At 41.8% G+C, this 13,285-nt stretch overlaps 1 protein-coding gene across 3 annotated transcripts in view; it reads right to left on the bottom strand.

Moving 5' to 3' along the window:
* LOC117741932 (muscleblind-like protein 1) overlaps positions 1-13,285 on the bottom strand; it is a 53,805-nt gene that overhangs the window by 33,838 nt on the left and 6,682 nt on the right. For all 3 annotated transcript variants that reach the window (XM_034549204.1, XM_034549205.1, XM_034549206.1), the window contains exon 2: positions 8,951-9,973. In XM_034549204.1, coding sequence (XP_034405095.1) covers positions 8,951-9,124 — 174 coding nt within the window. In that variant the 5' untranslated portion in view covers positions 9,125-9,973. The remainder of the gene's footprint in view (positions 1-8,950; positions 9,974-13,285) is intronic.

Raw genomic sequence — 13,285 nt, 5'->3', positions numbered from 1 at the left:
TGGATCACGCCATAATTGAGTCGATATTCTGTTCCCAACAACAGGAGCAGCAGGAGCAGCAATACCAATGGGACATCACGACTCAGCACGCAGAAAAGCTGATATTACCTTCAGACTGCCTAAAGGTCCAGGGTCATCAAAGCTCACACGAAAACACGTGTGTAATGAGAGAAAACTGTATCAGTCATGTTTTGAGAGAAATTGGCATGAAGAGAGTTTGAGGCAACATTAACGGTTTAATAAGTGGAGGATTAAAGTGAAAGGGAGACATATCATGTGGTGAAAGGCTATTCCTGCATGCCCTTGTATGTATTTTAGCTCTCATCGTGTTGTGTCATGTCTCCATGCTGATGCAGTATGTTCAAAGATGTATGTGTGTGTGTGTGTGTGTGTGTGTGTGTGTGTGTGTGTGTGGATGTGTGTGTTGGATGTGTGTGGATGTGTGTGTGTGTGTGTGTGTGTGTGTGTGTGTGTGTGTGTGTGTGTGTGTGTGTGTGTGTGTGTCTATGCTGATGGAAGGTATCCACAGATGGGTGTAGAAATGGTGGCCTCTCTGAGCACAGAGAAACATTTCAAGGAAGAATTTGCTCATGAATAGAGCCAGACAACGTTAATAGCTACTGGTTGTGTGTTCACTGCTTACTTTATTGCAATGTGAAAAGCCTTCTGTCATATAGTCCTGTGTAGGCAGAGCTAAGTGATAAAGCATGTATGGGGATCTTATTTTGAACAGATCTGCAATATTATACATTATTAAATGTTCGCTTATACTGCAAATGTTTCAATTATTTGTGTATACACCTGGAATTCATATAGTCAACCTACTGATTGGATCTAAGAATATGCACCGACTCTATTAGGTGAAACGACAGTTTCTAAGTCAACGTCATTATGAAATTCTCTGTTTTCACCACAGTTACATTCATACACAAGATTTGGTACAAAGAGAGCGCGGCTATACTATTTGGAATTGCAGGAGATACTCAGAGTTGAGGTATTGGAATTCCTATCAGAAGAGAAAATGTTGGACCTATGCATATAATAAGATGACTTCATTTGAAATAGCCTTATCTTTCTCAGTTTGGGCCCTCTGTCGCTGAGCCAAAATTGTTGATGAACAAAAGCAAGCTTTTAGTAAACAGCTCCCGAAAAGCTTTACATTCAAACTCTCTCTTCCCATGGATGTCTTGACGGAGATAACTGAGGTTTTGGAGAGCAATATGTTTAATACTGCTTAGACACAACAACCTAAATTCTGGATGTGAAAGTGTCTGGGAGAAAAAAAAGAACTGGAGAAAGGAGGGAATGGGGGAGGTAGGATGGGTTGAGTAGAGACAGATTAACAGATGTAATGAGAGAATAGGATGAGAGCAGAGAGCATGGCAGTGGAATACAGATACGGAGCAGATTATCACTGTTGGAGTACGTTTCCCTTTCAAAGAGTTCTTATCCCTCTGTGCGCGCACACACACACACACACACACACACACACACACACACACACACACACACACACACACACACACACACACACACATTCATACCTCTACCTCTGTTTTCTACTGGGCTCTCGTCTCAATACATATTGCCTTTCCTATTCTCCTGTTATCTGTTCTCTTTGTCCCCCCAGACCCCTCCCCTCCTTGTTCCACTCACCATCTACATGCAAGGACTCTGAAGTATACTGTATATATAGGTCACCATGCGTTGCTTAGCTCTTGGCTGTCTGTGCAATATGAAAATGTATGTCTGGTTGTGGATGTGTGTATCCAGCCTATAATTAGTGACCACTCCGACTCTCATAACTTACATACAGTGACTAGTAGTCACAGATTTCAGAACATACTTTTACAACACATACTGTATATTAAAATAGTGTAATGTTGTTCCTTCAGAGAATACATTAATCAAATTTACAAAAGCTGCAGTTGATTTTTTTCCTTTTTCTAATTTTGAACTACCATTAATTATTTAGGTACTTGGGGGAACTATGAACACACCATCTCTTTTTTAAATTGCAATGTGCTTCTCTAATAATGTCCCTCGTGGTTGTCTTTTTATTTGTATTTTTGATTGGGTTTTTTGGTCATTTGCATAGAAACCAAAGCCACACTCTACTTTGTGAATGTTGAAATAGGTTTCAACCCTCAGTCTTTGTTTGCCACCTCGAGAAATAGTGCTTCGAACGTATGCAACTTCAAGAAAATATTTAAAAAACCTACTGGCTCCACTTTATGACATTAAACAGGCTGTTTAAAGGGATTATGGGTACATAATACACAGCAGCTAAGGCATAATAATACAAAAGAATGTCCTGTTTTACTGCAATAAAAAGTTCACCGATTCTCAAGGACATGTGGCATCACCAGCACGATCATCACCTTCAGGATAATGTCATGCATTACACTTACCCAACACATTGTGGTAAGTGTAATGTTTTCCTCAAGCCCAGGCAATAACAGCACCTTTTATATGCCTTTCAGTAAAGAACATGGCTGCAGAGTGCCTCATAGTGCCCAATAAACTGGAGCTGAGCAGCGTATTTGACGTAAATGGCCAAGAAGCCTGAAACAGCATTTGTCTGGTCAACTGTTCAAATGTCCAATTCACTGATCCAGTCTTCACATGACACCTTGAAGTCACTGCAGGTGGACTGAGTGTGAAATGAACACTCCCAGGTAACCAAATGTATGGCAGGTTTGTCTTCAGTTAATAACAGTCAGGCGCCACACTGGCCAGAAAACTCTTTAGCCCAAAATAAAATCCAGTACCTCTGACTTTGTCTGTTAAGCAGGTGGAGACCAGATCATAACAAACTTCTAAAATCCATGGAAAATACACAGTGGGAGTGCAGTTGTGGTAATATCACATTCCTGCATTGTTAATAACAGCACACATGAAATTGCAGTATATTGACCTACAGTTAAAGGTTAAAGTTAAGGTAAAATGTTGTAAATAGTAGATTAGTAAATGCGGCCTATCTACTATACACAAATCCTTTCTACAACATGTTGAATGTCTATTGGCCCTGTTAATGGCGGTGTTGCATTATTATACGTGTGGAGTTTGTGAGAATTTAATAATTTTGTTTTGGCAGAACATAATCCTTATTACGGGCTGGAGGTCACTGGGGTTGATTACTGGTAAGATGTACAAATTGCCAGTCCTATACTTTCATGTAAATAATTCAAATAAATAGTCAAAACCAAATCCAAGTGCAACATTCTTCTTTCAAACATTTCAGCTTCAACAGACAAAACGATGGGAGTCAGACAGAAAGTACATCAATAGTATACATAGCTTGTAATCATTACACGCCCTCAAGTAATCACTACTAATTCTTATCTATGGCCACTTTTAAGTTTTTCATGGATTGTTATTTTCTTTGAAGCGTGTAAATAAGTAAATTGGTAATTCCTGAGAGGGCTTGTTAGACTTAACATCTAAACATCTCTATTTAGAGCTAAAATATAATCAGAACAAAAACACAAATCTGTGTAGACAGAAAAGCAGAAATGACAGCAACCATGTCCCAAAACTAAAACCAAATGTTCTTATATTCCTATATTTGTCCTATATTCCCAGTAAAAAGTTAGGTTGGTATATGTATATTTAACAATATAGCAGGTTTGTAGCTTACATTACATTAATACACTAATAAAGGATTAGCTTATCTTATCTTATCTTATCTTATTACATGTCATTTAGCTGACGCTTTTATCCAAAGCGACTTCCAATAAGTGCATTAAACCATGAGCTTAGAGGAGTTCTAGGGATTTTCACACCCCCAATACTTCACCTACCATCTTTACTCCTACGTTTCTTTTCCAGCAGTTCCAGCAGAGAAGAATATTCAAATGTCAAAGGATAACCCATTCTCACTACCAATGCATCAAATACCCCAGCTTGGTCAGTGCTCTCCAGCGCCCGACACCTTTTAGTGTGTGTCGCAAACCTGCGTCTTTATTACACGCTCAGAGCACTTAACTTAGTGTAAAGTGCAAGACAGTCAAACGATCACAGGACTTTCATCTAGTACACCGCTATTTGTGTCACGCTACTCACATGAGTTTTAAGCCATTGAAGTTAATGTCAAGTTCACTATATTATGAAATCTAACAAGTGTTTTTTTTGCCGAAACCTTCCTGTGAAGACAGAAGTTTATTGTAAAAAGACACTATGTAACGAGCATATGTTGAGGCATCGGCCCTGACGTGTCCAAAACTCTCACTACTGGGGTTCATTGAGCGTCATAAGCTCAGGCGCAACTGCAGAGTTTGACGTATTGGACTGAGAATGTGCTGTAATAAAAAGATTTAAAATATTCATAACGAGACATTAAGTGCAAATTCAACAGACTGAGAGCATTCAGCATGGCCATCAGTAGCCAGTCCATCATGCTGTAGGGGAGCTCCTGCGGCGCTTTGGCACACTCTCACCTGTTTCCCATCACAGCCTAATGGTGAGTTTATTGTATTCCGTCAGCCTAAATACTCCCAGATTTGCTTTTCATTCACTTACAATGAAAACAGCTTTGTTTCCAGCTGCTAATAGCAACACACTGATGAATTCCTGTGGCAGGAGCCAAAAGGAAAATGCAAATAGACAATTGTGGAAAGTCTAATATAAGTTTTGTGTAAACACACCTGTAGACTGTTGTCAGCAAAACATACATAGGTAGTCTGGTGAGGAAAGTAGCTAGTTACTCTACCTGTACACAGGTTGATAACAACACATACACATGTGTATGCTATACGATTGATGAATTAGTTGTTATAATAAAGCTGTAATAATGCAAGTTGAACCCATTCACTTCCATCAACCCGAATAACCCCAACGCTTTTCCTAAATTTCTTCTAATTTTCTTCTAATACTAAATGAGTAAAAATGCACTAGTGTAAGAAATACTCTTGAAGTTCTGCCATTTACTCAGACTGTTTCCTCACATCTTTGTCAAGTTACTTTTCTGTGTTACTTTTGTGATTACAGTCTCTCTGTGATATCAACAAATCTTACAGTCTCTGCCTCAGACTTATTTCCTGTTCACCTCTATCACTCCATCCTCTGTTAACACCACCCATACTATTTCCTCTTGATACACAGCTGACATTTTCTTTAGATAACACTGCATGACTGAATGAAGTGTATGTACGAAAGACAACTACAGTAAAGAACAGCTCGCAAGAAACTGTGGTTTAATAATAAAAAAGCTGAGAAAGAATGATGCTTTGAATAGAAAAAGACAGACAGAAAAGGTAAAGCTATCCATATGCATTTCTACTCATCCAGCAGTTTCTTTGCAGGCCTGCATTTCAACAGGAATGAGGGGCGAGTGGTATGCCAAATAGTCCAGGAGTGCAAAGCCACGTGTATCATCCCTCCACTCCCTTTATTCTCTCCACATCCTCCTGCATGTCCTTCCCTAGCCGCTTTCCCATCTCTTGATGCCTAGCTATGTATTATAAATTCATCTGCAGATAGAGCAGATCTATCATTCTGTCATGGAGGCCGGGAGGGGAAGTGGACTGTGGAATGCCCTGGCACTGAGAGCAGGGAAGGGTGCTGAGCATAGTGCTATGCCTCCTCGCACATTCCCTGCTGCGCCTGCTCTCACCCTCTCTCCGGCTCAGCCTGCATGTCTGTTTTCATGATCCATGCAAGGCCGATGCAGCCTCCCTTTTTCCACTCCCGTCTCACCTGTACCAACCAAACCCACCCAAGCCATCGGAGCTCCAACCAAGCAGCCAAGAACAGTAATAACGTAGTGCCTGACTTAACAAGAAATCCCCTGGACTGGCTTGACTGCCTTCCAGCTGCGGCCTCCAGTTTCACCGAATAACACCCTGCTTGCCAATCAGATAGGAGACACATTACAGAACATGTGCACAACGCGGAACTCTAGGGTCCAGAATCATTGTTCTAACTTGAGCCAAATACCCAGATTGACTCAACTGATATCGCTGTATCTGACACATTTATTAGCATCTGGAATAATGAGGCAGCAGGATGAAATACTGCAGTGTGACAGAGTGTGTGTGTGTGTGCGCACGTTGTGTTTGTGACATGCATACTACTTATTTTCATATATAATATACTATCTTACTAAAGACCAGTGTTTATATTTGGCTCTCAGCCATGACACATGCAGCCACTGCTGACACGTAACACACTTTTCTCCACTTGTGGTTAAAAATTAAAAGTGGGACCTGATGTCACAGTGTATGGGTGTCCACAACTGTGAATAGTGAAGCATTTTTTTATGACAGATGGATTTGAGAAATGTTGTGTTGCTTTTTCTGGGTTTCAGTTGAATTGATTTGACACATTACTTTGACTCTATTGTTACTAAATTATGTTTATAAATTAGCCAACACATTTTCGAGGAGGATTTCTTTATTATCGTAATTCTCATAAGCCGCAGCTGTTCTTTATTTTGTAAATGTTAGGCAGGCACAAAACTAAGATGGTGACCGTGGTAAACACAATACCTGACCTAAATAACAGCTTCACAAACTGCTAGAGTGGTTGTTTTGTTCAAAATGTAACAAAACATTAAGTCAGGGGACTTAGTAATGTTGTTTAACATCCACTCAGGTGACTCAGGACTCAACCCTCAGTCTCTGGTTTCAAAGTCTGATCCTCCACCCAAGCTACCAATTCTTGCAACGTCTGCGTTTGCTCAATTGAGTTTGAAGGAAATATAATTATTGACACGATTATTATCACTGGCACTCTTGTACAGTAGCATTTAAACTAAATGTGTAAGAGACAGGGTTGGTTGACACGTACCGTGACAAAAAGAAATCAAACTCACTCAATATTGAAACTGAAGCCCTTCGTTGCAGTCTACTGACACTTAGCCATTCTAATCAGCTGTGCCTTTGAGCATCAGGAAGACATTTCTTGCCACACTGAATACGCACCGACCCAGTCCATTCTATTTTCTTCCCTCTTTCAATCTTCTCTCCCCCCCCCCCCCCCCCCCCCCCAACTCCCCTGAGGGGGGGGGGGGGGGGGGGGGGGGGTCTGCATAGTGGGAGTGTGTTGTCCCAGTGCCAGGGCAAGAATAGACAGTAAATTACAGAGCCTTCTGAGAACCCCTGACTTGCCAATCAGATAGGAGACACATTACAGAACATGTGCACAACGCGGAACTCTAGGGTCCAGAATCATTGTTCTAACTTGAGCCAAATACCCAGATTGACTCAACTGATATCGCTGTATCTGACACATTTATTAGCATCTGGAATAATGAGGCAGCAGGATGAAATACTGCAGTGTGACAGAGTGTGTGTGTGTGTGCGCACGTTGTGTTTGTGACATGCATACTACTTATTTTCATATATAATATACTATCTTACTAAAGACCAGTGTTTATATTTGGCTCTCAGCCATGACACATGCAGCCACTGCTGACACGTAACACACTTTTCTCCACTTGTGGTTAAAAATTAAAAGTGGGACCTGATGTCACAGTGTATGGGTGTCCACAACTGTGAATAGTGAAGCATTTTTTTATGACAGATGGATTTGAGAAATGTTGTGTTGCTTTTTCTGGGTTTCAGTTGAATTGATTTGACACATTACTTTGACTCTATTATTACTAAATTATGTTTATAAATTAGCCAACACATTTTCGAGGAGGATTTCTTTATTATCGTAATTCTCATAAGCCGCAGCTGTTCTTTATTTTGTAAATGTTAGGCAGGCACAAAACTAAGATGGTGACCGTGGTAAACACAATACCTGACCTAAATAACAGCTTCACAAACTGCTAGAGTGGTTGTTTTGTTCAAAATGTAACAAAACATTAAGTCAGGGGACTTAGTAATGTTGTTTAACATCCACTCAGGTGACTCAGGACTCAACCCTCAGTCTCTGGTTTCAAAGTCTGATCCTCCACCCAAGCTACCAATTCTTGCAACGTCTGCGTTTGCTCAATTGAGTTTGAAGGAAATATAATTATTGACACGATTATTATCACTGGCACTCTTGTACAGTAGCATTTAAACTAAATGTGTAAGAGACAGGGTTGGTTGACACGTACCGTGACAAAAAGAAATCAAACTCACTCAATATTGAAACTGAAGCCCTTCGTTGCAGTCTACTGACACTTAGCCATTCTAATCAGCTGTGCCTTTGAGCATCAGGAAGACATTTCTTGCCACACTGAATACGCACCGACCCAGTCCATTCTATTTTCTTCCCTCTTTCAATCTTCTCTCCCCCTCCCCCCACCCCCCCACCCCCCCCACTCCCCTGAGGGGGGTGGGGGGGGTGGGGGGGTGGGGGTCTGCATAGTGGGAGTGTGTTGTCCCAGTGCCAGGGCAAGAATAGACAGTAAATTACAGAGCCTTCTGAGAACCCCTGACTGTGCTACATGATCTCAAAATAACACAGAGACATATACTCGCCGACTCATCATATACAACATGAAATACACAGTGGGCTGCCCTACTTCTATATTTCCTATTCAGCCTGATGACGTGACGATCCCACACAGACTTTAGCAATGTGCCAACTAACAGCTAATGTAATGTGCCAGTGAAGGAAACTCTGAGTCTGATTCACAGATGTTAATGCCATTACTGCCTCATCTTAGCTTACCGAGACACACACACACACACACACACACACACACACACACACGCACACACACGCACACACACGCACACACACGCACACACACACAAACTCTCTAAAAAAGTATTTATACACAGATGTATCTACCCCCTCCCCACTGCCTTGGCTAAAGCAATATCTTTCCTTACAACTTACCACAGACTGTTCTCCCCTGCATCAAGCCTTGAATCCCCAACTACACCTTTAGGTATAACAAGGTCTGGCCTCCACAAAACAAATAGAACTTAAAACATCCTGAAGATGATGCTCGTCAACACAAAAAAAGAAGTCAGGGCAGTGATGAATGAATATCATCAGTGTTACTCACCTTGAGTGAGTCGAAACAAGCAATGACTCTGCCGTTTTCCACTTGACAGCTCTTGGCAGGGTGGGCAAACTTGCACTCGCTGTCCGGTCGGGAACACGTTCCTCTCTGGAATTCCCGACAAACTTCCAATGTCAGCCACTTTGTGTCCCGGATCTGCGTCATATTCATCGCCATATTGAACCAGGCGGGAGGGGGCGATTGAGAGGATAAATATCCAGGAAATGCAATGATGTCCGTCTGTACTGTATGACTCTAATGACACTGGGGCAAATGATGAGAACGAATAGGTAAAGGACATGGGAAAAGGCTAGTTTTAAGAGGTTTTGGTCGCCAGGATTTGATTCTGAGGTGAAGCCTGTGAGGCCTGGGACTCGCCTACCACCTGCGGCCCATCCTTTGAGTCTGTTTGTGGCTGTAACAGGAATCCTTCACCACCTGTCACCAAGGGCCTGGCTGGTGATGGCCAAAGGGGTTTGCTTTGTAATCTCTCTCTCTGTCGTTCTCTCAAACACACACACACACACACACACACACACACAGACACCTGTTCTGTCTATTGCCTCGCTCCTCGGCTCAACTGTCAGATGAGATGAATGGCAGAACACATTATCGATTGAGCTTGCCCATGATAAAAAGATGCAGGCTGCGGGAGACGAGGAAGGAGGAAAAAGATGAAATGGAGGAGTGGGACGAGGAAGAAGGCTGTTGTGGACAAGACAGCACAGAGACTCCTTCCACTCACAGGAGCCGATAAAAGCTGCCTTCAGTATCGGGCTCTGTCTGCAGATGATGGGGGAGTGGTTGACTTCCACAGAGGAGGGCAGAGTGGCATGGATGGAGAGAGGTCTGGCAGACAGAGCAGGAGATGGAGGGAAGAAGGACGGTGTCAGTGGTGTGATGACTGGCTAAGTCGACTGGTTTGGCGGTCCCGGGGCTTCTGCCGTGGCCGCAACTCCGGTAGACATGGACAGGCACAGAGGCAGAGGCGCAGCCACAGGGGTCACCGAAAGAAGGCACTTCTCTCTGTGGAGAAGGAGGGAAGAGTGTCAGTGGAGCAGGGCTTAATGCACTGACACACACACACACACACACACACACACACACACACACACACACAACCTCACCGAGGTTAATACAATAATATTTGGATTCATACACACAGCTTCATTACAACGTGTTTCCGTATCATTCTCCTGCAAATCCTCTCTCACGGTAGCCCTCACGGAGATGGACAGACCCTCAGCTGGAAAATCAAATCAAACACCATATTGCTAACATTAAAGCTCACGCCTTCAGGCAAAGGCAATTTGTTTCAAAGGACAACAGTGAAGAGGAGAGAGATCAAGAAGAAGAAAAAAGATGAAAGAAAGTGGGAAGAATCCGGTGTATGGATTTAGAGAGAAAACCCACTCAACATCCAGTAGCACTTAAGTCCGTTCACAGACACAAAAGAGAATATGCAACATTTGCAACGACTGCATGAATAAAATAGAAGCGAATAGAGTTGCGAGGCAATGTCATGCTAGTTTTCTCAAAAGAGTTCTGTTTTCTGTGTATTTTCACAAAGCACTTGGGTAATGCCCCAGTGGAAACAGCTATGACAAAATGAACCGCTGTGAGCTTTGACATCAAATAAAGCAGATTTAATGAATGGGGCTCCACCTACATGTATTATTAGACCCAGTTTCACATGGTTATATCTTGTGCCATTAGACGAAGTTCACGTCACAACAGAGAATTAAAACTAAGGGGTACAAATGTTGAGAAATGACTCTGGCATTGAGGGAATATATAAATAAAGGAGTCATCAATAAGCATCTTAGCATGTGTGAATAATGCATGTGGCAATTTTTCCGTAGCCAGAGGCAGGAGATATTATTACACCATCAGATCAACTAGCCAAGGTAATACGTTGTAGAGGAGAGGGAGAAAAGGCATGGGAATATTACAGTATGCAATCCCCAACTCTCTGTCACACACACACACACACACACACAGAGACACACACGCACACACACGCACGCACTTCATTGAGAGTATAGACACTAAAATCTAAGCTGAGCATTTTGTCTCACTCGGGACTCACTTCAGCTGTTGACATGTGCAAAGCATAGTGCACTGCCGAGTGTGACCGGGGTTCATATCTCCATCTCCTCTTTTAAAAGCCATGATCTGTGCTAATCCGTCTACTAAAAAGATGCCACTCGTTTGGCAAAACTCTGGATTATTTCATGGCTGTGACAACTCTTCAGGAAAAACACACACATTTAGACTCCAGTGACACCACTGCTGCTGAATTACTGACTGTTTTGAGCTGATTACATAAACAATAAATGTGTTTTAGTAGGTTGCATGAACGGGAATTTTACCAAATTGAGGTGTCCAAAAGTTGGATTATGTTCATCATTCTCTACAAAAATACTATTCAAAGCAAATCCTCCTGTTCATTTTTATTTAGCTTTAGTCTTAGTGTTTTGATGAAATTATATCCTAGCTTTAGTCAAGTTTGTTTTTGTTGGAAACTTTGTCAACAAATATAGTTCATTACTGTTGAATACATTAGAATGCACATCTTGATATATTAACGTGCTGTGCTTGTTGCAAGCCACATGGAATTGCACTTTCATTTATGGCAGGGCCCCTCGCACTGGTAACACAAGCCACATTGAGCTCTGCATCTGAGAGGAATACAGTGGGAGAGAGAAGAAAATATGAGGAAAAGTAGAGTTGCCGGAGATGAGAGCCATTTATTCACCTTGAATGACTTCCAGAAAAGAAAAAAACGATGAAAGATGAGGAAAAGAAAGCAGATTTCTTATGGCTGACCTTTTAAACACGATAAACAGTGAAACAAAGAGAGCAATAGTTAAAGCATGCGGGAAAGTAAGAGGAAACAATTTGCTTTAAAACAAATTCCCCAAGACAGTCACAGTGTAAACTCTGATCTGTAAAAGTGCCCTTGGACTTGCTGTCTAGCAACCAAAAGGTTGTGTTTGTATTGGTGTCAAGTTGACGGTTCAGACATTCCTTAAGTGTTACAAATCAGTAAAGGGCTCAGAATCTGATTAGTATGCCTTATGCCATAGGATGTTAGGAGATATGGCTGATCAGTGGTGTAACTTTTTCACCTTCTGAAAAGAGAGAAAAGGAGAAGGAAAGATGGAAGAAGGGAGGGAGGGAGGGGGAATTCAGTAATGCGAGAGGTTAAAGGGCGCTGACTGCAGCATTAAAAAGCAGATGCTGAACGCTTCGAATAACACCGCATCACAGACTGACCAGGGTATCCTCTATATATGACCTGAGCTGCCCTTTCTCCTGATATGAGCATCAGGGAGAAGAGAGGGGGAAAGTCTGTGAGAGACAAATAGAGTAAAGGAGACCAGGTAGTGGCAGGGGGAAGAGTGATGGAAGGTAAACGGGAGCAATTAGTACAAGTGGGTGAGGGACAGAGGTTGGTGTCTGGTAGTGAGAGGGGAAAAACAAGGTGAGTACTGGCAGATGTTTATATATATATATATATATATATATATATATATATATATATATATATATACTGGCTGGCTCCCAGCTGTGATAATATCTTGACATTTCTCATCCCTCTTCATTTATATTTCTCTGATCCCCACCTGTTCTCCTTTTCTATTCCTCTTCACGCATATGCTTCAATGTTTTCCACTTTTTCACTCCTCAAATCTCTCTACTTCTTAGAAATCTGCTCGCCTTCTGCTGAGTTGCACTCGAGTATCATGTGACATAAACAACTTTGTGAACGTGGCTCATCTTTTAATAGTAGCTGTCCTTATTGGTCTCGCCCACTGTCTCAGCCCCCTCTATCTCTCAGTCCCATTCCTTGTTCACACAACACCTCATGCTGCAGTCCCACGGAAATGTGCTGCAAGGTCCTCATTGCCACGGCAACTAGGGAAACTGTGTTTAAGGCATGAACAAAGATGTTAATGTTATCAGGTCCAGCCTTATATCAAAGCAGCATGGTATAAATCATATGAAAGACACACATTTATTCAATTGAGCTCAATGACATCTGAACAGTATCGCCCACCAGACACATACACCGTCCATTAATAAGAGCAGTTAGTCCAGATGGTGCAATAGTAAGAGATGATGCAAATGATTTGAATTTAATTCACATGTATACAAAGAATATCCTTTTAACATAATTAAAGATTTAGCAAAGTCATTTTATATTGTATCAACCAAATATGTAACTTTTTTTTTTGTGTCAGAAAATCTAATTTGTTATGTCATATGAGGGTCTGCACACTGATGAGGCCTGACAGCATTGGAAAGAACATAAACAATAAAAACTGCATCCTA

This window comes from Cyclopterus lumpus, chromosome 13, assembly GCF_009769545.1.
Source record: "Cyclopterus lumpus isolate fCycLum1 chromosome 13, fCycLum1.pri, whole genome shotgun sequence".
NCBI lineage: Eukaryota > Metazoa > Chordata > Actinopteri > Perciformes > Cyclopteridae > Cyclopterus > Cyclopterus lumpus.
The sequence above is the reverse complement of the archived record's forward strand: the minus strand, read 5'-3'. Positions and strand labels throughout refer to the sequence as shown.